Source organism: Mobula birostris, chromosome 23 (assembly GCF_030028105.1).
Source record: "Mobula birostris isolate sMobBir1 chromosome 23, sMobBir1.hap1, whole genome shotgun sequence".
NCBI classification, from domain to species: Eukaryota; Metazoa; Chordata; class Chondrichthyes; order Myliobatiformes; family Myliobatidae; genus Mobula; species Mobula birostris.
In genome coordinates this window covers 11780712-11805173 of record NC_092392.1, presented here as the reverse complement: position 1 = coordinate 11805173, position 24462 = coordinate 11780712, and the positions used below count along the sequence as shown (strand labels likewise).

The 24462-nt window shown below is 43.8% G+C and overlaps 1 protein-coding gene across 1 annotated transcript; it reads right to left on the bottom strand.

Annotated features, from left to right (window-relative positions):
• Nucleotides 1–11662: 11662 nt before the first annotated feature.
• LOC140186932 (regenerating islet-derived protein 4-like) lies at nucleotides 11663–24203 on the bottom strand. The gene is made up of 5 exons (XM_072241714.1): nucleotides 24150–24203; nucleotides 19895–20043; nucleotides 18039–18176; nucleotides 13403–13517; nucleotides 11663–11835 (listed from the first exon to the last, which is right to left on the bottom strand). Exons 1-5 carry the CDS (start codon nucleotides 24193–24195, stop codon nucleotides 11768–11770), a joined length of 516 nt encoding a protein of 171 aa, XP_072097815.1. The 5' UTR covers nucleotides 24196–24203; the 3' UTR covers nucleotides 11663–11767.
• Between the last annotated feature and the right edge of the window lie 259 nt (nucleotides 24204–24462).

Sequence of the window (24462 nt, the reverse complement as noted above, 5' to 3'; positions counted from 1 at the left end):
AGATTGGCCTCCCATCAGGGACTTTGTCGAATGCATTTCTAAAATCCATGTGAACAACATCCACTACCCTACCCTCATTAATCTCTCTCATCACCTTGTCAAAAACACTCAAACAAGGCAAAGCGTAGGCTGCCACGCATTAATCCATGCTGGCTCTCTCAAATTAGGCCATCGGTTACCAAATGCTCATATATCCTATCCCTAAGAAACTTCTCCAACAATTTCCCCGCAACTGACATGAGACTCATGGGTTCATAGTTCCCAGGTTTTACCCCTTGTTCCCTTCATAAATCATGGTACAGCATTAACTAGTTGCCAGTCATCCAGGACCTCACCTTTGGCTAGAGAGGACAGAAAAGTATTGGTTAATGGCCCAGCAATCTCATCTCCTCCCTCCTTCAATAACCTGGAGTAAATCCCATCAGGCGCTGGGAACTTATCCACCTCAATAATCCTTCGGAGGCCCAACACATCCTGCTCCTTGACCTCTAAATGCCCTAACGCATTTATACACTCAACACTATATATAACAACATATATATGTTGTAACTGGGTTAACTGTCTGGACACGCCCCTCTGTTGACTGCTCCTGTGGCTCCTCCCACAGATTCATGTATAAAGGTGTTTCACCTTGCCCCTCCCTCTCAGTCCGGGGCAGACACTCACTATGGAGGTTGTATTGTACAGCGAATAAAAGCCTTTCAGTATTTTACCCACCCTCAGTCTTTTGGAGTTATTGAAGGTGTGCTTCAACTAATCACTTGGTCCTCCATATCCTTTTGCTTGGTAAATACTGAAGCAAAGTAGGATGCAGAAGAACTTAGATTAGGAGAATGGGTAAGAAAATGGCAAAAGAAATACAATCTGGGAAGTGCATGGTTATGCACTTTGGTAGTACAAATAAATACATGGACTATTTTCTAAACGTGGAGAAAATCCAAAAATTTGATATGCATAGGGACTTGAGAGTCCTTGTGCAGAACACTGTGAAGGTTAACTTGCAGGTCGAGTCAGTGGTGAGGAAGACAAATGCCATGTTAGCACTCATTTCAAGAGTTCTAGGATACAAGAGCAAGGATGTGATGTCGAGGCTTTATAAGGCACTGGTGAGGCCTCACCTTGAGTATTGTGAGCAGTTTTGGGCCCCTCATCTTAGAAAAGATGTGCTGGCATTGGTGAGGGTCCAGAGGAGGTGCACAAGGACGATTCCAGGAATTAAAGGGTTATCATACGAGGAACGTTTGATGGCTCTGGGTATTTACTCACTGGAATTCAGAAGGATGAGGGGGGATCACGTTGAAACCTTTTGAATGTTGAAAGGCCTAGACAGAATAAATGTGATAAGGATGTTTCCCACGGTGGGAGGGTCTAGGACAAGAGTGCGCAGCCACAGGATAGAGAGGTGTCCTTTCAAAACAGAGTTGCTGACAAATTTCTTCAGCCAAAGGGTGGTGAATTTGTGGAATTTGTTACCACATGCAGCTGGAGGCCAGGTCCTTTGGTTTATTTAAGGCAGAGATTGATAGACTGGACAAGTCATCAAACTTTACAGGGAGCAGGCTGGGAACTGGGGTTGAGGAGGAGACAGGAAAAGAAGATCAGCCATGATTGAATGGCGGAGCAGACTATGGGCCAGATGGCCTAATTCTGCTATGTCTTAGAGTCTAAACCAAATGGATTCCTGTCTTGTCCATAGTGCAGCAACCGCTGCCACTGGGCTATAAACGTGCAGGAGCAGTGTGTGGTTAGGTGCCTTGCTCAAGGACATACACAATACCTCGTCTGAGACTCGAACTAACGACCTTCAGATCACTAGCCCAAAGCGTTAAACACTTGCCATGTGCCAACACATTAATAGAAGGGAATAATTAAAACCCATTTCCAAATAGTTAAAACACCAGAATCTCTGTGGATCCACAGAAGTTGGCCAATCCAAAGCTCTTTACCCACATCATGGTGTAAAAGAGGGAAAGATTTCTGAAAGGACACTTTTTTTTTTGCAATAAGGATAGTGGGAAACCAGGTAATTTTAAATCAGTTTGACTCTTGTGGTGAGAATTGTTTCTAAACATTTCTGAGGGAATGGACAAATTGATATTTAGAGTTTTGCAGATTATTCTGGACTCAAAAATTTTGTGAAAAGATGGTTCTATCTTCCGAGCAATTACATTTTGGGGGCTCTAATCAAGTGTCAATGAGGATAGAAGGTTTGAGGTGACAAACATTGACATAACAAAATGTTTGAGAAAGACTCATGCGGTTGAGTCAATCTTTACGCAGCACTTCGTTGACAAAGTAGTTACCACCTGGAGTTCAGGACTCCTGTGCAATAATGTTCAGAGGGTGCAGAGGAAATTCACCAGAGTATTATCTGAGATGGAGTGTTTCAGATAGGAGAAGGGATTGGATAGGCTGAGTTTGTTTTTCTGGAGTAGAGGAGGATGAAAGAAGACTTGGTAGAGATCCACAATACAGTGAGGGTGGTTGTGAGAAACTATTCCCCAGTGCAGAGACTTCTAAAACAAGAGGACATCGTTTAAAGTGAGGTACAATAGCTTAGAGGGGTTTTGAAGATTTTTTTCACCTAAAGTGTTTCTCCAATCCGGTATCACTTCCTGAGATGGTGGGAGAGTAATGTACTCATACAGCACTTTGAAGCACTGAAGAAGCACTTGAATCACAATGGCGTGGATATGGTGAGCCAAAGGTCTTTTGTTGCATCATTTGTTGATTCGAAGGTGAAATTGATGATTAGTTCAGGGTGGGGGCAGAAATCAAAAGCAAAAGGTCAGCAGGATTTGTTGGCGTTGGAAGAATGTTTGATCCATGACAGCACCTATACTTTCTTAGAATTTTGCATAGACTTAGCATGCCATCGAAGACTTTGACAGTTTTATAGATATATAGAAGAGAGTATCCTGAATAGTTTCATCATGGACTGGTAGAAAAACCAGTCCCCAGGAAAGAAGAATTATACAGAAAATGGTGGATACAGCCTAGTCCATCACAGACAAAGCCCTCCTGAAAACTGAGCGCATTTACAAGGAATGCTGCCACAAGAAAGCTGCATCCGGAGCCCCCACTATTAGATCGTGCACACCGTTCTTTTTGTTTTAATCCGGAGAATGTGGCCAGACCGAGACCAATCATCATTCGGTTTCATTATGTCCATGATAAGGAACGAGTTATTTGAGCTGCTCGGAAGAAAGGTATGATCCAATTTCGAGAATTCAAGTTCAGGATTGTTCAAGACTACAGCCAAGGCGTACTGAAAAAACGAATGGCTTATAAACCACAGATGGCAGAACTTTATCGTCGGGGCTATAAAATAGCGTTACTGTTTCCAGCCTGTCTGAGAGTGGATATGCGGGACAACTCGCGTAGTCTGTTTAAAAATCCAATGGAAGCCCAAAGTTTTCTCGATGATCTGCCTCCCTCTGCGGAGGATTAATTAATGTATCATTTTGTTTTCTCTCTCATCTTTGATTTGTATAGTTCGAAGGTTTTTTCCCCTTGATCTTACAGTGTAGGTTCACTTTATACTGTTAAATGATGTTATGCCTTTCTGTTAGTGATCTTGTATATATTACTCTTAATACTCTTTGAAAGTTTTTAGTTACAATTTTAATGCTTGTTTTCTTTTTGAAATGTTACTGGACTATTATATTTTAAAATGGTGGATTGTTTTCTTCTTCTCCCCAGAATCCTTTCTGTCTCTAACGTCACGTCTGATCATTTATATATGAAAAATTAATATAGTAATATGTTCTAACGTTTGATGTTCTTTGAAATACAAGTAAGAAGGAACTATTCGATGCTTATAATCATTGTAAGCTTTTTCTTACCGTTATAGCGATTTTTTTAAAAACTTTTTTTGAATATGGGTGGCATTTCTTTTGATAAACATATTTCTTTTGGGTTACCTTCTGGAAAGATGGGGTTAGCATTAGCTTTAGATTTAGCATTGGCCACTTTCTGGCTTTTTTCTGGGTTTTAGTGGGATGAGGGTGGTATTTTTGTTCTTATTTTTAATACATTTTTGCTTTTTTAATTCATTTTTGCTTTTTTAAATGGGCTGACGTGAAACTACCAAAATGTTTGAAATGTCGAAACTTCCGGTTCCTCTTTGGATCTTTTTCCCCCTTCCGGGGTCATGAGTCTGTACTCTGGTTAACCCTTTACATACCTTATGCTTGAGCTCATTACGATGGATAAGATTATTAATTTGGTTTCTTAGAATACAAATGGCTTAAACCACCCAATTAAATGGAAGAAAATTTTTTTAAGTATTCCATAGGATGAATGCTCATATTATTTTTGTACAAGAAACTCATGTCCGGAAAGAGTATAATCAGCGTTTTTTTAGATTCTGGAAGGGACAACAGTACCACTCGAACTCACAGACTAAAGTATCTAGAATGCCTAAGAAATAGCTTTTTAGAGCAGTTTGTTGTTGAGCCTAATGGGGGATCAGCTATACTGGATTGGGTGTTATGTAATGAACTGGAGGCGATTAGGGAGCTTAAGGTAAAGGAGCCCTTAGGAACCAGTGATCACAATATGATTGTGTTCAACTTGAAATTTGATAGGGAGAAAGTAAAGTTTGATGCAGCAGTATTTCAGTGGAGTAAGGGAAATTACAGTGAGAGAGGAGTTGGCCAAAGTAAATTGGAAGGAGATGCTGGTAGGGATGTCAGCAGAGCGACAATGGTGTGCGTTTCTGGGAAAAATGAGGAAGGTGCAGGACACGTGTATTCCTAAAATGAAAAAAAAAATACTCAAATGGCAAAATAGTACAACCGTAGCTGACAAGGAAAGTCAAAGCTATTATAAAAGCCAAAGAAAGGGCATACAGCAAAGCAAAAATTAGTGGGAAATTAGAAGACTGGGAAGTTTTTAAAAACCTACAGAGAGCAAGTAAAGATATCATTTGAAGGGAGAAGATGAAATATGAAAGCAAGCCCGCAAATAATATCAAAGTGGACCGTAAAAGATTTTTCAAGTATGTTAAAAATAAAAGAGAAATGACAATGGATATAGGACCACTAGAAAATGAGGCAGGAGAATTAATAAAGGGGGACAAGGAGATGGCTGATGAACTAAAGGTATTTTGTGTCAGTCTTCACTGTGGAAGACACACACAGTATGCCTGATGTTATCATGTATGAAGGAAGAGAAGTGAGTGCAGTTAGAGTTAAAAATACACATGGCTAAGATGTTAACTGTCCTGTGCTATCACCAGTGGGATCATCAGTTGATCTACCACCTGTCTTCAGGAGTTTCGGCCTGCTTATGATCAAGACTCCCTCAAGGTGGTGGGCCAGCAGTGCTAAAGCACCACCTCCCACTGGTGAGCTTAAAAACTTGGCATCTGTCTCTATCAGAGTTGTTGGTCACTTCCATCCAACAGACAGTCTGCTCTTCAGGTGTCTATGCAACTACTGAAGGGTTTGCAAGATATGTATACACTGTCTGACTATCTGCCTCTCTGGACATATTTGGTCCACACCCATGCTGATCCTTTCTCTGCTGCCTCAGCTACAGCCCTGCTGATCGACTTGATCTCTCTTCTAGTGAAGCCAAGGTCACGCAGCCACTTCTGGAGAGTGAACGCAATAAACCCACGGCAGCCTACTTCGAATGGATAGCATGAGACCTTCCACCCTCTGTCTCTGCACTCTGATCTTAATTCTGCATACTTGGTTAACTTGCACTCATGGGCTTCATCGATGTTGTCTTCTCAGGGGACTGTGAGTTCACCAATAACCACTTCTCTGCTGGTGTCAGACCATACGATTATATCTGGACGCAATGTGGTGAAAGCTATTTGCTCCAGAAAACTGCCTTTCCCATCCAGGTCGGCCTTGACACACCAATCATTGGCTGAAGAAATGTTGCAAAGGAGAAGGTGCTCTAAAAGCTGAAAGACCTAAAGGTACATAAAGTCACCCGGACCAGATGAACTGCACCCTGGGGTTCTGAAAGTGGTTGCGTTAGAGATTGTGGTGGCATTAGAAATGATCTTTCAATAATCATTGGACTCTGGCATGGTGCCAGAGGACTGGAATACTGCAAATGTTACTCCATTCTTCACCAAAGGAGGAAGGCAGCAGAAAGGAAATTATAGAGCAGTTAGCCTGATCTCAGTGGTTAGGAAGATATTAGAGTCAGTTGTTAAGGATGAGGTGATGGAGTACTTGGTAACATAGGATAAGATGGTACAAAGTCAGCATGGTTTCTTTCAGGGAAAATCTTGCCTGACAAACCTGTTGGAATTCTTTAAGGAGATCATAACATTCTGCAAGGGCTCGAAAAGATGGTGGAGTGGGCCTGGATGCGTTTCAAACCTGCCAAATCAAGATCGATGGTGCTGAGGAAAGGGAAGGTGGAGAACAAGTTCTGGTTCAGCATCGCAGGCACAGCCATCCCAACCATCACATCCTTTCCAACTCCCCAAATGGACACCAGAGGGAAGGAAAGGCGTTGTCTAGTTCAGGAGGAGGTGGGAGCAGTAGTGGAGGAGACGAGATCCTGCAAGGCGGTGGGAATGAAGCAACAGGGAGCTTGGACAAGATGGGAGAATGCGGTTGAGAGGAAAGTAAATCTTTGGAAAGCCGAACCACACCGCATCCAATTTCTTATCCAGGCAGTGTACGATGTGCTTCCAAGCCCATCAAACCTGCACACATGGGGCAAGGCAGAGTCATCTGCGTGCCCACTGTGCTCCAAGCGAGGAACCCTGGAGCACATCCTCAGTGGCTGCGTGAGGGCACTTGGTGAGGGACGGTACAGGTGGAGGCACGATCAGGTCCTGAAGACCATCGCTGAAGCCGTCAGCTCAGGAGTTGAGTGGGCGAAGCGGTCCCGACCCTCCAAGCAGACCATTGCCTTTGTCAGAGCTGGGGAGCAGCCAATACCTGCCAAAACAACATCTGCAGGCATCCGGACCTCTGCAAGGGACTGGCAGCTGTTGGTGGACCTTGAAGGGCAGCTGAAGTTCCCCAACCATATTGCAGCCACCACCCTGCGACCAGACATTGTCCTAGTGTCTTAGTCTACTAAGCAAGTGGTGCTGCTGGAGCTGACAGTCCCATGGGAAGATAGCTTGGAAGAGGCCTTTGAAAAGAAGCTCTCCAAGTGCGCAGCACTGATCAGCAACTGTCAGCAGGCTGGATGGAGAGCGAGGTGTCTCCCAGTGGAGGTTGGTTGCAGGGGAATCGCAGCCCATTCTTTAGTTAGAGCCTTCAGCATTTTGGGCATTGAGGGAGAGAGGAAGGGTTGAGCCATCCACAGTACCACCAATGCGGCAGAGAGGGCCTCAAGATAGCAGTGACTCAAAAGAGGGGAGCCTGGAGTCATAAGTAGCTAGCCATCTGGACACAAGCTGGGGTCTGATCAGCCCCGGCTGGGTCACCTGGAGGAGGTTGTATGATGTTGAAAGACTGGAGGAACACCATTGAAGATGTGTCCAGAAGCATCAATAGATGTATGTACACAGCAAGATAGGTAAAGGGGATGCAGTGGATATTGTTTTTTGGACTTTCAGAAGGCCTTTGACAAGGTACCACACGTGATCCTGCTTACCAAGTTAAGAGCCCGTGGTATTACAGGAGGGTTACGAACATGGTTAGAGCATTGGTTGAATGGTAGGAGGCAGCAAGTGGGAATAAAGGGATACTTTTCTGGTTGGCTGCCAGTAACTCGGGGTGTTCCGCAGGGTTCGCTGTTGAGACCACTTCTTTTTATGCTGTATATAAATGATTTAGATGATGAAATTGATGACTTTGTTGCCAGGCTTGCAGATGATATGAAGATTGGTGGAGGGGCAGGTAGTGTTTAGGAAACAGGTAGGAAACAGAAAGGCATAGATGATTAGGAGAATGGGCAAGGAAGTGGTAAGTGAAGTACAATGTTGGAAAATACATGGTCATGCACTTTGGTGGTGGAGATAAATATGCGGACTATTTTCTACTCCAGGAATCTGAGATGCAAAGGGACTTGGGAGTCCTTGTGCAGACCACCCTGAAGGTTAACTTGCAGGTTGAGTTGGTGCAGAGGAAGGCACATGCCATGTTTGCATTCATTTCAAGAGGTCTGGAATACAAGAGCAAGGATGTGATGCTGAGGCTTTATAAGGGACTGGTGAGGCCTCATCTTGAGTATTGTGAACAGTTTTGAGCCCCTCATCTTAGAAAAGATGTGCTGGCATTGGAGAGGGTCAAATGATTCTGTCTCTACATATGATAATACTCCTTTTAAAGTCACGGATTCTTTTAGATATTTAGATAGTATAATTTCTAAATAATATAAGGATCTTTATAAAGCCAACTTTGTTCCTTTAGTAGACTCTATGAAGTATTTATTTAGTAGGTTGGAGTCCACTTACATTTTCACTTGTTGGTCGTATTCATATAGTTAAAATGATGATTTTACCAAAATTTTTATATTTATTTCAGAATATCCCTGTTTTTTTGACTAGGAAGTTTTTTGATTGGATTAATTCTATTATTTTATCTTTTATTTGGAATAATAAAAGACCACGAATTAGTAAATGTTAGTTAAAAAAATTGAAAAAGGATGGAGGTCTTGCTTTGCCTAATCTAAGAATGTATTATTGGGCTGTTAATGTGCGATACAAGTCTTTTTGGTTATATTTGGTTGATAAGAGTGATCGGCCAGTTTGGGTAGACCTGGAACTGAAAGTTGTAAAACAGTTTTATTTAACCTCGTTATTGGGAGCTGTTTTACCTATACAATTAGCTAAAGTTGTTAATTTAAACCTATATCCTGTGATTAAGTACTCTTTACAAATTTGGCTCCAGTTCCGCAATTTTTTAAATCTTAAAACATTTAAACTTTGTAGTTTAATTTATTGAAATTACTTTTATAAGCCTTCTTTGAGTGATCCAAATTTTTTACTTTGGAAAAATAAAGGTATTAATTCTTTTTTAGATTTATTTAAAGAAGATAGATTGATGACAGAAAATAATCTCCAGCGTGTTGTGAGTGTTGAGATAGATTGATGTCATTTGAACAATTAATTGAAAAATATTCTCTTTCATACTCACACTTTCTAAAATAACTTCACGTTAGCCATTTTTTACAAAAATATTTAAGTAGTTTTCCTTATATATTGGAGGCTGACCTGTTAGATATTATTATGAGTATGAATCCTTTGATCAAGGGTTCTATTGGAAGAATTTATAATTTATTATTACAATGGGATAAGCGTCCTTTATCTAAGACTAAACAGGATTGGGAAAAGGAACTCAATTTGACTTTTATGACGGAGGATTGGATGCGGATTTTGAAGTTGGTTAATTCTTCTTCAATTTATGCTAGCCATTCATTGATTCAATTTAAAATTATACATCGTTATCATTTGACGAAGGAGAGACTTTCTAAAATCTTTTCTAATGTTGATAGTTATTGTGATAGATGTAAAACTGAGATAGCTACACTGACACATATGTTTTGGTCTTGTTCTATATTGGAACAGTTCTGGAAGTTGTTTTTTTCAACAATTTCTATAGCACTTAAAATTAATCTATAACTTAATAAATTAACTGTGCTTTTTGGAAGAATTCCTGAAAATATTCATGGTATTTCTGTGTCTGACCAACATGTTATTGTATTTGTTACATTCGTAGCCAGGAGGGCCATCTTATTGAAGTAGAAGGATACATCAGCTCCCACTTTGTCACAATGGTTCTCTCAAGTGATGCTATGTCTTAGTTTGGAGAAAATTAGAAGTCGAACCTTTGAACCTTTATTTGATTTTGAGAAAAGATGGGGCTCATTTGCTCGTTATTATCACTTAAGCTAATTGATAGATTTTTTTCATGATCTAATTGTAAATTTTTTGGTATATTTTCTTTTCTTGCTGGCGGTTTGATGTTTATTTTTACAAGTTTGTTGTATGACGCATGGCTCTGGGGTTGTACACCTAATGGGTTCTTTTTTTCTCTCTCTGTTTCTGCTTAGTAGGTTTTTTTTGTTATCACAAATTTTTTTCCAATCTTTAAGATAATGTCTTTTTTGAGACATTGTAGGTGTTGTTACTTCAATGTACTCGTATTATTTCTTTTGTATAATATAACAATAAAACGATTTGAAAACAAAGGAGAGGGTCCAGAGAAGGTTCGCAAGGATGATTCCAGGAATGAAAGGGTTATCATATGAGGAACGTTTGATGGCCCTGGGTCTGTACTTGCTGGAATTCAGACGGCGGAGTGGGATCGCATTGAAACTGTTTGAATGTTGCAAGGCCTAGACAGACTAGATGTGGAAAGAATATTTCCCATGGTGGGAGAGTCTAGGACAAAAGGGCATAGTCTCAGGATAGAGGGGCACCCTTTCAAAATAGAGGTGTGGAGAAATTTTGTTCGCCAAAGGGTGGTGGATTTCTGGAATTTGTTGCCACATGCAACTGTGGAGGCCAGCTCGTTTGGTGTATTTAAGGCAGAGATTGTCCTATGTCTTATGGTTTTGTGTATAATTTGTCATTAACTTTATTGTGTTTTTATTTACTGTAGATGCCTGCTAGAAAATGAATTTGAGGGTAGTATAGACTGACGTATACATACAAAACACTAAACCAGGGTTTCTGTTGCAAAGATCCAACCTGATACGTTGACAGTTCCTTTTCCTTTGCCTGACCTGCCCACACCCTCCAGCAGATTCAGTAGGCTGGAGGGACTCAAGCAACTCAATGGGTCAGGCAGCCTCAATGGAGGAAAACAGACAGCTGACATTTCAAGGTGACACCCTTCATGTAGAGTAACAGGTAGAGGGGAAATAGGATAAAATAATTGGAGGTTTGTGGTGAATCATGGGCTGGCAGATGAAGTTTGTCTAATCACAAACAACAGAAAATCTGCAGATGCTGGAAATCCAAGCAGCATACACAAAATGTTGCAAGAGTGAGCTGGGCAGCATCTAGGGAAAAGAGTATAGTTGACGTTTTGGGCTGAGATCCTTCAACAGGACCCTTGTAAATGTTGATATAGGTAGTGGGAGGTGGTATGCAGATGAAACATACCACCAGATGCGAGGGTGCTGGGAGGAGATAGCTGGAAGTGATAAAGGGATGACAAAGATGTAATCCAATAGGTGATGAAGGCAGAGCAGGAATAATGGGAAGGAGGTGACATCTCTTGGCATCTGAGGTGTTGTTCATCGTGCAAATTCAAGTACGTGCTGCTTATTCTGTGAGTAAAGAATGACTGTTTTCCTTCAATATCTCTTGGCAGATAGGGTTTCCCTCCTGCAATGTGATCATGTCACTTGAGGAAGTTTTAATCTGGAAGCAGGGTGATCGGAAACAGGAAAATCTCGTCGGAAGGTCAGGAGTGGAATTCTCTGAGGGGTGTCACAGTTCCCAGAATTCTATGGGAAATTGTCCCTTTCTCATTTTTGTCAATTATCGAATAGAGATCCTTTATTTCACTCTCATGTGGAATGACCAGAACCCAGCACATCAAGTGTGGCCAAATGGAGTTAGCTAACTTTGCAAAGTCTGCACTGAATCCTTCTCAGTTCAGCACTGAGTACAAAGGTGGGGAGGAAGCAACAGTGGGACAGGAAGTCTGCTGGAAACTGGACTCACACAACAACAAACACGCAGCTCAGGATGCAATTCTCTTTATTATTGGCTGAGAAACTAAGTGAGTACAGTCACCACAGACAGTGAGAGCGGCTATAAAGAAATCAGGCACTGAATCCACCGATGGAAATGATGAGTGGATGGTTCTGGAGTCTTCCAATTTCAGTGCGGTATGTAGGAACAAACAAAACCATGTTCCTCATCACAGGAAACATCATCCCAATCTCCACCTTTAAACAGAGAAAAGGAATACAAGTTGAAAAGCTAAAAATAATTCTGGAAATACTCGGTAGGCCAGGCAGCATGTATAGTGAGAGAAACAGGAAGGTCATTGATGGAGATGTTATCTCTTTTCCTCTCTCTGTAGATGCTGCCTCACCAGCTCAGTGTTAGAGTCAGAGGGTCATAGAACAATACATCATGGATAGAGGTGTTTCAGCCCAGTAAGTCCACGTCAACTATGATTTCCACCCATTCAGTCTCTATTTCCTGTATCTGGCCAGTATCATTCTAAACTCCATCCCTCTCTGCACCGATCTACATGCTTTTCAAATGAGAATACTGACCCAGCCTCAATCACTGCCGCTGGTAGCTCGTTCCATAGCCTCACCTCTGTCTGATTGAAGAAGTTGCCCTCAGTTCCCTTTTAAATCTTTCCCCTCACACCTAAATCGATGTCCCTAATTTTCAGATTTGTTTCAGTGTTTATTGTCTGTGAGCGATGAAGTTTCCTTGACCGAGATCCATGAGTTTGCCTTGTGAATAAAGCAAACCACTTCCTCTTGTGGTTCATGTGCAGTCAGAGTGTGTGTTGCTGAAACCTGACACCTCACAATATTGACTGGGGATTTGAACTGTTCCAGACTGAGTGCTGAACTCACCTTGAGCTGGAACTCCCCATGTGGGCTGGAAAATATGACTGTGCCATCAGAGATAAACTGAGGCCTCCCCAGCACTCGGACCTCACATCATGGGTTCAGAGTTTGTAATCCATTGAATAGTTCATAATACCACATGGAGTGATGCAGACATTGAACATGATATTTCAAGTTTTAATTTCAGACTGAAGAGCATCGAACATAGAACATAGAAATCTACAGCACATTACAGGCCCTTCGGCCCACAGTGTTCTGCCGACCATGTAACATATTCTAGAAACCGCCTAGAATTTCTCTCGTGCATACCCCTCTATTTTTCTAAGCTCCATAAGAGGCTCTTAAAGGACCCTATTGTATCCGCTTCCTCCACCGGTGCTGGCAGCACTGGTGCCATTGACCACTTCCACGGACCCACCACCCTCTGTGTGAAAAACTTATTCCTGACATCCCCTCGGTACCTGTTTCCAAGCACTATTAAACTATGCCCCTCGTTTTAGCCATTTCAGCCCTGGGAAAATGCCTCTGGCTAGCCACACGATCGATGCCTCTCATCATCTTATACACCTCTATCAGGACACCTCTCATCCTCCGTCGCTCCAAGGAGAAAGACCAAGTACGCTCAACCTATTCTCATAAGGTTAAAAAGAGTTAAAGCCTGTCCTGAGCCTTCAGGCCGGTGCTTATGCCTGTTTTTGTGGCGTGATGCGACTGAGAGTACGAGACTCCCCCCCGGATAGGATGCCAGTCTATCGCGAGGTTAACCCCCAGCATTTGCCGGTGGACTGGAGCAGTGTGTGGTTAGGTGCCTTGCTCAAAGACACAATACGCTGCCTTGGCCAAGACTCGAACCCACGACCTTCAATACTGTGTCTGAAATGGACTTCAAAGAAAATAACACTTCTCTCACTGTTACACTTACCTGAAGCACTACGAATTAACACACAGTCTCCATAGCTTTTGCAAACATTGGGTTCATATGCACGCCAATTTCTATAAGAGGAGGATACTCCATCAACCCATTTAAAAGTGCCTTCCTGTGGGATATAAATCAGTGATTATTCCTGTGGGAATGCTGAATAATCTGTCATTTAATGGTACAGGGACGTGCTGTACCCGAGTCAGGGTGAGACCAGAATATGAGCAGCCAGGACAAACGGGGCAGTGAATGAGATTTTAAATGACGAACTGTCAGGGTGGGGAAAATCTCATGGAAGTAACAGAATCCTTAGAACAAAAGAAATCAGATCTGAGAGTAAAAGTCAGGGAGAAGGAAGAATGAACATAAGACATAGGAGCTGAATTAGTCCGCTTGGCCCATGGAGTCTGCTCCACCATTTAATAATGGCAGATCTTGTTTTTTCCCTCCTCAGCAAACACTCCCCAGCTTTCTCCCCATAACCTTTGATGTTGTATTCAGTCAGAACCTATCCAGCTGTAGTGTTGGCCTCCACAACCGCCTGGTACCAAATCTCACATGTTCACCACCCTCTGACTGAAGAAATTTCTGCACATCTCTGTTTTAAATGAATGCCCCTCCATTCTGAGGCGTGTCCTCTTGTCCTCAACTACCCCAGCATGGGAAACATCCTTTCCACATGTACTCTGTCTAAGCATTTCAACGTTCAAAAGGATTCAATGAGATCCCTCCCTCACTCTTCTAAATGCCAGTGTGTATGGAAACAGTGCAATCAAACATTCCTCGTATCATAGCTCTTTCATTTCTGGAATAATCCTTGTGAACCTGCTCTGTACCCTCTCCAATACCAGCACATCTTTTCTTCAATAGGGAGCCTCAAAACTGTTCACAATACTCAAGGTGAGGTCCCACCAGTGCCTAATAAAGCTTCAGGATTATCCCTGCTCTTGTAGTCGGGATCTCTTGAAATGATTGCTAGCATTGCATTTGTCTTCCTGAACATGGACTCCAGCTGCACTTTAACCTCTAGGGTGTTTGTTGATCCCTGTAGAACTCCACTAGTCATTGGCAACCAATCAGAAAAGGATCCTTTTATTCCAACTCGCTGCCTCCCACCAATCAGCCAGTGCTCTAATAATACCAGAAACATTCCTTGTCAAAGGCCTTCTGAAAGTCCAAATATACAAAATCCACTGCATCCCCTTTATCAATCTTACTTGTAATCTCCTCAAAGAATTCCAACAGGTTTGTTAGGTAAGATTTTCCCCGAAGGAAATCATGCTGAACTTTGTCCTATCTTGTCCTGTGTCACCAAGTACTCCATAACCTCATTTTTAACAATTGACTCCAACATCTTCCCAGCCATTGAGGTCAGGCTAACTTGTCCATAATTTCCTTTCTGCTGCCTTCCTCCTTTCTTAAAGAGTGCAGTGACATTTTCAGTTTTCCAGTCCTCTGGCAACGTGCCAAAGTCCAATGATTTTTGAAAGATCATTGCGAATGCCTCTACAATCTCTACCGCGACCTCCTTCAGAACCCTGGCATGCAGTTCCTGTGGTCCGGGTGGCTTATGTACCCTCAGGTCTTTCAGCTTTTTGAGCACCTTTTCCCTTGTAATAGTAACTGCCCTCATTCTCTTCCCTCACACCCTTCAACATCTGGGGCACTGCTAGCATCTTCCACAGTGAAGACTGATGCAAAACACTCATTTAGTTAATCTGCCGTCTCCTTCTCCTCATTATTATTCCTCCAGCCTCATTTTCTCACAGTCCTATATCCACTCTCATCTCTCTTTTATTTTTTACATACTTGAAAAAGCTTTTACTATCCTCTTTGGTATTTCATCTTTCATTGTTTTCATATTTCATCTTTTCCCTCCTAATGATTCTTTTAATTGCTCCCTGCAGGTTTTTCTAAGCTTCCCAATTCTCTGTCTAACCACTATATTTTGCTTTGTTGTATGCCCTCTCTTTGCTTTTACGTAGCTTTGACTTCCCTTGTCAGTCATGGTTGTACTATTTTGACTTTGCATACTTATTTGTTTTTGGAATATGTCTATCCTGCACATTCTTTATTTTTCCTAGAAACCCATGCCATTTCTGTTCTGCTATCATCCCTGCCAGCATCTCCTTCCAACTTACTTTGGCCAAATCCTCTCCCATACCATGGTAATTTCTTTTACTCCTCTGCAATAACGCTACGTCAGATTTTACTTTCCTCCTATCAAATTTCAGTTTGATCTCAATCATATTGTGATCATGGCCTCCTCAGGGTACTTTTACCTTAAGCTCCTGAATCACCTCCAGTTCATTACAAAACATCCAATCCAGTATATTTGATCCACTGGAAGGCTCAATGACAAATTACTCTAAAAAGCCATCTCCTATTCAACAACTTCACTCCCTTGACATCCATTACCGACCTGATTATTCCAATTGACCTGCATGTTGAATTCTCCAGTGATAACCTTAACATTGCCCTTTTGACGTGCCCTTTCTATTTCCCATTGTAATCTGTGGTCCACGTCCCAGCTAATGTTGGGAGGCCTGTATATAACTGCCGTCAGGGTACTTTCACCCTTGCGTTTTCTTAACTCAATACATGAGGATTTAACGTCTTCCGATCCTATGTCACATCTTTCTACTGATTTGATGCCATTCTTTACCAGCAGAGACATGCCATCCACTCTGCCCAGCTTCTTGTCCCTCCAATACAACGTGTAACCTTGGACATTCAGCTCCCAGTGACAATCATCCTTCAGCCATGATTCAGTGACGGTCATAACATCATACCCAACAATCTGCAATAGTGCATCAAGATCATCCACCTTATTTCTTATCCTCTGTGCATTGAGATATAACACTTTGAGTACTGAATTTACTACCTTTTTTGATTCTGCATCCCTAATGCACTGATACTCACCCTGTAGGCTGGAATTTTGTCCTATTATCTGCTTGCCCTTCCTGACAGTCTGACTGCATATGCAATTGTTCCCTTTTTTATCAACCATCCTATCCTGAGTCCCTTCACTCCAGTTCCCACCCCTCTGCCAAATTAGTTTAAACCCTCCCTAACAGGTCTAAGAAACATGCCCATGAGAATATTGGTTCCCCTCAGGTTCAGGTGCAACCCATCAAAATACAACCCCCCCTCCCAAACGAGGTCCCAATGATCCAACAAATTGAAGCCCTTCCCCCAGCTTCTCAGCCATGCATTAATCTGCCAGATCTTCCTGTTTCTACCCCAACTGGCACGTGGCACAGGTAGCAATCCAGAAATTACTGCCTGGGAGGTCCTGTTTCTCAGCTTTCAACCTAACTCTCTAAATTCTCTTTTCAGAACCTCTTTGGTTTTCCTCCCTATGTCATTGGTACCAGTATGTACCAAGACATCTGTCTGTTCTCCCTCCCTCTCCAAAATGCTGTGGACGTGAGCTGAGAAGTCCCCGACCTTGGCACCTGAGAGACAACAGACCATTCGGGTGTCCCGTTCACATCCACAGAATCTCCTGTCTGTTCCCCTGACTACTGAGTCCTTCATCACGACTGCTCCCCTCATCTACCTCTTCCCTTTTGCACCACGGACCTATACTTAGTGCCAGTAACCCACTCTCCATGGCATTTCCCTGCGTGATGATCCCCCACAACAGTATCCAGAATGGTATATTTATTATTGAGAGGAATGGCAACAGGGCTGCTCTGTGCTAACTGATTATTCAGATTTCCAGTTCTCCTGACAGTCACCCAGCTACTCGCCTCCTGCATCTTAGGGGTGACTACTTCCCTGTAACCCTCTGTCTCTGTCTCTGTCTCTCTCTCTTTCTGAATGGTTACCTGCTCTAACTGTAGAGCCACAGATACAATCAACACTTGGATGTTAAAGCCAGATGATTAAGTGTGAAAAGGCCAAGCAGCTCAGTGGGATCCTCCTTCAAACTGTGAAGATCCAACAGGGTCAACACAGAGAAATGTTTCCACTTGTGGTGCTGGACCATGAATATAGGAGACTCACTGATCAATCCAGCAGGCTCCTCGAGAGAAACCATTCTCTGCAGACTGTTTAGAATGTGACTCACTGGGATCAGTGATCAGTGAGGAAAAGACAGAGACACTCATGAGGGAGAAAGGAAAGTCACATGGATTGTGTCAAATGAAGGAGTGTGAGAGAAAGCTCATGTGGAGATAAACAGGGACATAAACATGTCAGATTTATTTGTTCACAGGACGTGGTGACACTGGTCAGAGCAACATTTGTTGTTCTTCCCTGATCATCCTCTGACCATTTCAGAGGGCAGGGAAGAGTCAACAGATTGATGGATCACTCGCAGTGAGGCCAGACTGGGGAAGGATGGCAGATTCTTCACCCTGAAGAACAATAGTGAACCGGATGAGTTTTTACAACAGTCTGGTGGCTTCATTGTCACCATTTTTGATAGTAATGTTTGACTCCAGATTTATTACATTTTATTTACTTGGATCCAAGTTCCCCAGCTGCTGGGATGGGATTGAAACTCGTGTCCCTGGATCATTAGGACAGAACCAGTAACTTAACCCTCACACTGCCACATTCTTGTTACTCTGCGGGACGTTATGTGGAATTCTGTCTGTGGTGGCAATGTAACACGTCATATTAACTTTACCTGTGATATGTCATTCAGGCCAATCCATGCCGATTGCTGTCCTGCGTGCCTGCTGATAACTTTGGAAATGAAGCTGTTGTGGTTGTTATCACGCACGGAAGCCAGTTTTCCATAATGTGGGGGTATATTGCAGAGTATCTAGAAATAAGAGTAATATTATCTTCAATGCGCACACTGGGCCTTCAGTAAAACATCTGACCTGATGTTGGAAATATCCTTAAACAGACTTCAAAGTGTTTGGTGTCAAAACCAGCTCTGTGTTAACTGCTGGCTGTAGAGTTTCCTCTAAATTCTCCTGTGGCCGTTCTCCTCAATAATAAGAATACTGGTTTGGTGTCCCTTGGGAGGGGACAACCTGTCAGGTGGAAACCGCAGAAGCCAGGTCTCTGGTACTGGGTCTGATACAGTGGTTCAGAAGGGATTGGAGGGGGTGTCTGAAGAGGAGTCCAGTAGTGATAATAGCGGATTCCATAATTAGAGGAGCAGAAAGCAGATTCTGTGGACATGAAAGGGACACCCAGATGGTATGTTGCCTCCTAGGTGTCTGGGTCAGGGATATCTCGGATTGAGTCACGGCATTCTAAAGGGGTCTGGTGAACAACTGGATGTTGTGCTCTATATTGGTACCAAGTCAGGGGTAGAAAGAGGGAGGATATCTTGAAGAGAGAATATAGGGGTTAGGTAGGAAGCTGAAAAGCATGTACTCCAGGGTATTAACTTCTGGTTTGCCGCCTATATCACATGCAAGTGAGGGGGGTAAGAATAGGATGAATTGGTACATGAATGTGGGGCTGAAGAATTGGTATGGGAACAGTCATCCTGAACAGTGGCTGGAAAAATATTGGAGTCTGTCATTAAAGATGATTTTTTTTTTGGGGCTGCTTAGAAGCACATGATAAAATAGGCCAAAGGCTGTATGATTTTCTCAAGGGGAAATATTGTCTGACAAATCTGCTGGAATTCTTTTAGGAAATAACAGGCAGGATACTCAAAGGAGAGTCAGTGGATGTTGTTTATTTGGATTTTCAGAAGGCCATTGCTGCACATGAGGCTGCCGAACAAGGTAAGAGCCCACAGTAATACAGGAAATGTACTAGCATGAAGAGAAGATTGTCTGACCGGCAGGAGGCAAAGAGTGGGTATAAAAGGGGCCTTTTCTGGTTGGCTGCTGGTGACTAGTGGTGTGTGCAGGGGTCAGTGTTTGGACCTCTTTTGAGGAGTGATTGATTTTCTGGGCCTTTATTCACTGGAGTTTAGAAGAATGAAAGGAGATCTCATTGAAGCCTATCAAACCTTGAAATGCCGACATACAGTGGATGTAGAGAGGATGTATCCAATAGTGAAGGAGTTGAGGACTAGAGGGCACAGCTTCAAAATTGTAGGACAGGGAATTGGAGCAGGGATGAGGACAAATTTCTTTATCCAGAGGGTGGTGACTCTGGAATTCAGGCAGCTGTCCAGACAAAGTAAATGGGTTTAATGAAGCTGACGGTTGATAGTTTTTCGATTAATCAGGGTTTTGAGGGTTACGGTGCAAAGGTTGGAGAATGGGATTGAGAGGGATAACAAATCAGCCATGATGGAATGGTGGAGCGGACTCGATGGTCTGAATGACCTGACTCTGCTCCTGTGACTTATGATCTTATGGTTTTATGGTCTTTATTTCCCATTTTTTCACACATTGATCTGACTGATAGGAAGTGGAGCCCACAACCACGGTGAAGCACACCCTGTAACACAAGGACCCATCATTGACAATTCAACTGGAGGCGGTGCTGTGAGTTAATGGGAATGAACCAGCAGAGACCAACATTCCCCAGGCCTCGCTGACCAATTGCCGCGTTTCAGGAACTTACCTGAGCTTCTTCCCATGACCTTTTCTCACGGAAATACCGGGAACAATAGTTTAAAGTCCGATAATAAAACCAGCCTGGATCACAGCGTCCTTGGATTAGAACTTCACGTTTGAACAGTCCATTCTCCTCTGCCGAGGAACTGGGTTTCCCTTACATTTAAACAGGTATTAAGAATGAAACATAATGGAACAATTAAAATCATTAAAATACCAATTCCAAACAGTCACAATGCCAGAATCTCTCTGGATACACAAAATTTGGCCAATGCTCTTTACCCACATCATGGTGCAAAAGCATGAGGGGTTTCTGGACGGACACCATTCCTTGCAATAGGGACAGTAGTAAACCAGACAAACCAGGTGGGAAATGTTTGTAAACAGTTCTGAGGGATGAAACTAATTGGTATTTAGAGCTTGGCAAGTTGTTCTAGGATAAAATATTTTGTTAAGAGATGGTTGTATCTGACGAGCAATAAATATTCTGGAGCTTTAATCAAGTGTCAGTGAGGATAGGTTCGATCATAGTCATAGTCATACTTTATTGATCCCGGGGGAAATTGGTTTTCGTTACAGTTGCACCATAAATAATAAATAGTAATAGAAATAGTAATAGTAATATTACTATTAGTAAATAGTAATAGTCATAGAAATAATAAATAGTAATAGAGTAGTAATAGAAAATAGTAATAAAGAGTTAAATAGTAATATGTAAATTATGCCAGTAAATTATGAAATAAGTCCAGGACCAGCCTATCGGTTCAGGGTGTCTGACCCTCCAAGGGAGGAGTTGTAAAGTTTGATGGCCAGAGGCAGGAATGACTTCCTATGACGCTCTGTGCTGCATCTCGGAGGAATGAGCCTCTGGCTGAATGTACTCCTGTGCCAACCCAGTACATTATGTAGTGGATGGGAGACATTGTCCAAGATGCCATGCAACTTGGACAGCATCCTCTTTTCAGACACCACCGTGAGAGAGTCCAGTTCCATCCCCACAACATCACTGGCCTTACGAATGACAAATACGGATGGCAAATACGGATGATAACAAAGTGTTTGAGAAAGTCTTATGTGATTGATTCAAGTAGATCTAAGAGAAACATCTTAAATAAATATTTTGCTTAGTCGACTCCTGGAGATCATATTATCACACAGGAGAGGGTGCAGAGGAGATTCACCAAGACATCGTCCGAGCTGGAGTGTTTCAGATATGAGAAGGAACTGGATAGACTTGGTTTGTTTCCCTGGAGTAGGGGATGCTGAATGAAGTCCTGATAGAGATCCACAATATAATGAGGGGCATAGATTGGGTGGATGTGAGAAACTGTTCGCCAGTACAGAGAAATCTAAAACCAGAGGACATGGTTTAAGGTGAGGTGTAATAGATTTAGAGTGGACCTGAGAATTTTTTTCACCAGAGGTGCATTTGCAATCTGGGACTCAGTTCCTGAGTTGGTGGGAGAGGTGGGTACTCGCACAGCACTTGGATGCAGTGAAGAAGCACTTGAATCACAGTGGCTGGACGGATGGCTACAGGCCAACTGCTGGTGAAAGGGATGAGGTTGATTGTACTTGATAGTTGGCATAGAAATGGTGACCAATAGTATTTTTGTTGTACAATCTGTTAAATTTAATATAAAGTTTTAGATTAGTTCAGGGAGTGAAAAAAGGAAAAGATCAACAGGCAACGCACATCAAAGTTGCTGGTGAACACAGCAGTCCAGGCAGCATCTCTAGGAAGAGGTACAGTGGACGTTTCAGGCCGAGACCCTTCGTCAGGACTAACTGAAGGAAGAGCTAGGAAGAGATTTGAAAGTGGGAGGGGGAGGGGGAGATCCAAAATGATAGGAGAAGACAGGAGGGGGAGGGATGGAGCCAAGAACTGGACAGGTGATTGGCGAAAGGGATATGAGAGGATCATGGAACAGGAGGCCCAGGGAGAAGGAAAAAGGTGGGGGGGAACCCAGAGGATGGGCAAGGGGTATAGTCAGAGGGACAGAGGGAGAAAAAGGAGAGAGAGAGAAAGAATGTGTGTATATAAATAACAGATGGGGTACCGGGGGAGGTGGGGCATTAGCGGAAGTTAGAGAAGTCAATGTTCATGCCATCAGGTTGGAGGCTACCCAGACGGAATATAAGGTGTTGTTCCTCCAACCTGAGTGTGGCTTCATCTTTACAGTAGAGGAGACCATGGATAGACATGTCAGAATGGGAATGGGATGTGGAATTAAAATGGGAGATGGGAGGTTCTGCTTTCTCTGGCGGACAGAGCGTAGGTGTTCAGCAAAACTATCTCCCAGTCTGCGTCGGGTCTCGCCAGTATATAGAAGGCCATATCAGGAGCACTGGACACAGCATATCACCCCAGCCAACTCACAGGTGAAATGTCGCCTCACCTGGAAGGACTGTCTGGGGCCCTAAATGGTGGTAAGGGAGGAAGTGTAAGGGCATGTGTAGCACTTGTTCCGCTTACAAGGATAAGTGCCAGGAGGGAGATCAGTGGGGAGGGATGGTGGGGGGGGTGACGAATGGACAAGGGAATCGCATAGGGAGCAATCCCTGCAGAAAGCAGAGAGAGGGGGTGAGGGAAAGGTGTGCTTAGTGGTGGGATCCCGTTGGAGGTGGCGGAAGTTACGGAGAATAATATGTTGGACCTGGAGGCTGATGGGGTGGTAGGTGAGGACCAGGGGAACCTTATTCCCAGTGGGGTGGCGGGAGGATGGAGTGAGAGCAGATGTGCGTGAAATGAGGGAGATGCGTTTGAGAGCAGAGTTGATGGTGGAAGAAGGGAGGCCCCTTTCTTTAAAAAAGGAGGACATCGCCCTCGTCCTGGAATGAAAAGCCTCATCCTGCGAGCAGATGCGGCGGAGACGGAGGAATTGCGAGAAGGGGATGGCATTTTTGCAAGAGACAGGGTGAGAAGAGGAATCGTCCAAATAGCTGTAAGAGGCAGTAGGCTTATAGTAGACATCAGTGGATAAGCTGTCTCCAGAGATAGAGACAGAAAGATCTAGAAAGGGGAGGGAGGTGTCGGAATCCAAAAAGAAGCGGAGAGCTTTGAGACCTTCCTGATGGGGGATGGAAGTATATAGGGACTGGACATCCATGGTGAAAATAAAGCGGTGGGGGCCAGGGAACTTAAAATCATCGAAATGTTTAAGAGCGTGAGAAGTGTCACAAACATAGATAGGAAGGGATTGAACAAGGGGGGATAAAACCATGTCGAGCTATGCAGAAACGAGTTTGGTGGGGCAGGAGCAAGCTGAGACAATAGGTCTGCCAGGACAGGCAGGTTTATGGATCTTGGGTAGGAGGTAGAAACGGGAAGTGCGAGGTGTGCGAACTATAAGGTTAGTAGCAGTGGATGGGAGATCCCCTGAGCGGATAAAGTCTGTGATGGTGTGGGAGACAATAGCCTGGTGCTCCTTAGTGAGGTCACGATCGAGGGGTAAATAAGAGGAGGTATCCGCGAGTTGTCGCTGTGCCTTGGCAAGGTAGAGGTCAGTACGCCAGACTACAACAGCACCCGCCTTATCGGCGAGTTTAATAGTAAGGTTAGGATTAGTCCCTCCGCTCTCCACTGACCCTTCTTCCTCTCACCCCAACCCTCCCCTCTCCAAGTCAAGCTCTGATGGCGACCCTCTCCGCCATGAGGAGGTATTTGGTGCCCCTATCCCAGACCCTTCCACACCTTCGGGACGCTTTCTTCGCCGTCTGTAGTGGTCCTCCCCGTTATTTCATGCTCCGTCGGATCCATGGCTGCAATCGCCTTCTTTTTTGACTTTGTCATGTTAGGCAAAGATCGCAAGATCCTACATCTACGGACTCCAGAGCCTGCTGGCCCGGACACTAGCAGGCATGAACTTCAGACTGCAGCCTCTGCTATTGATCTCGCCGGCTCCAACACCTCAGGGCATATTCAAAACCCGTACTCCAGCAATGACCCGGACGCCTTCAAAGCGATTGCGCAACCACCAACTGAGACTCCAGGCCGGGTCTTTATGTGCTGCCTTTGTGACTCCCGTCTCCCCTTCCCTCACCACCACTCTGCAACCCCGTCTCCCTCAGATCCCATCGTCAGCTCCTGGGCCCTCAGAGGCTCCTTCTTCCTCTCACCCCAACCCTCCCCTCTCCACTGACACCCCCAGCCTCCCCCCTCCCCCGTCTGATCCCAGCTCTCATCCGTGCCGGGTCTTTACCATCCCCTCCGACCTTCAACTGTCTGAGGCAGAACGCTCTGTCCTCAGTAAGGGTCTCACCTTTGTCCCCCTTCGCCCACACCTCTGCGAGTTCTGCGTTCACCATGACGCGGAACTGTTCTTCCGTCGTCTCCGTCTCCAAGCCTACTTCTTCGGCAAGGACTCTTCCACCCCCACCGATGACCCCTTCTCCCGTCTTCAACCCTCCTCCTCTTCATGGACACCCCGCTCTGGTCTTCTGCCTGCTCTGGATCTCTTTATTGCAAACTGCCGACGGGACATCAACCGTCACGACTTCATCACACCTTGTTCCAATTCCAACCTTACTCCTTCCGAACGCTCTGCTCTCCACTGCCTCTGCACTAATCCTAAC

Excerpts from the sequence above, each read along its gene's own strand:
- LOC140186932 (XM_072241714.1), bottom strand. The coding sequence starts at position 24,195 with ATGGTGAACGCAGAACTCGCAGAGGTGTGGGCGAAGGGGGACAAAG. Across the intron at positions 18,177-19,894 it reads GGTCATGGGAAGAAGCTCAG|ATACTCTGCAATATACCCCC; the intron begins GTAAGTTCCTGA and ends TCTTATTTCTAG. Across the intron at positions 11,836-13,402 it reads GTTAATTCGTAGTGCTTCAG|GTGGAGATTGGGATGATGTT; the intron begins GTAAGTGTAACA and ends CTCTGTTTAAAG.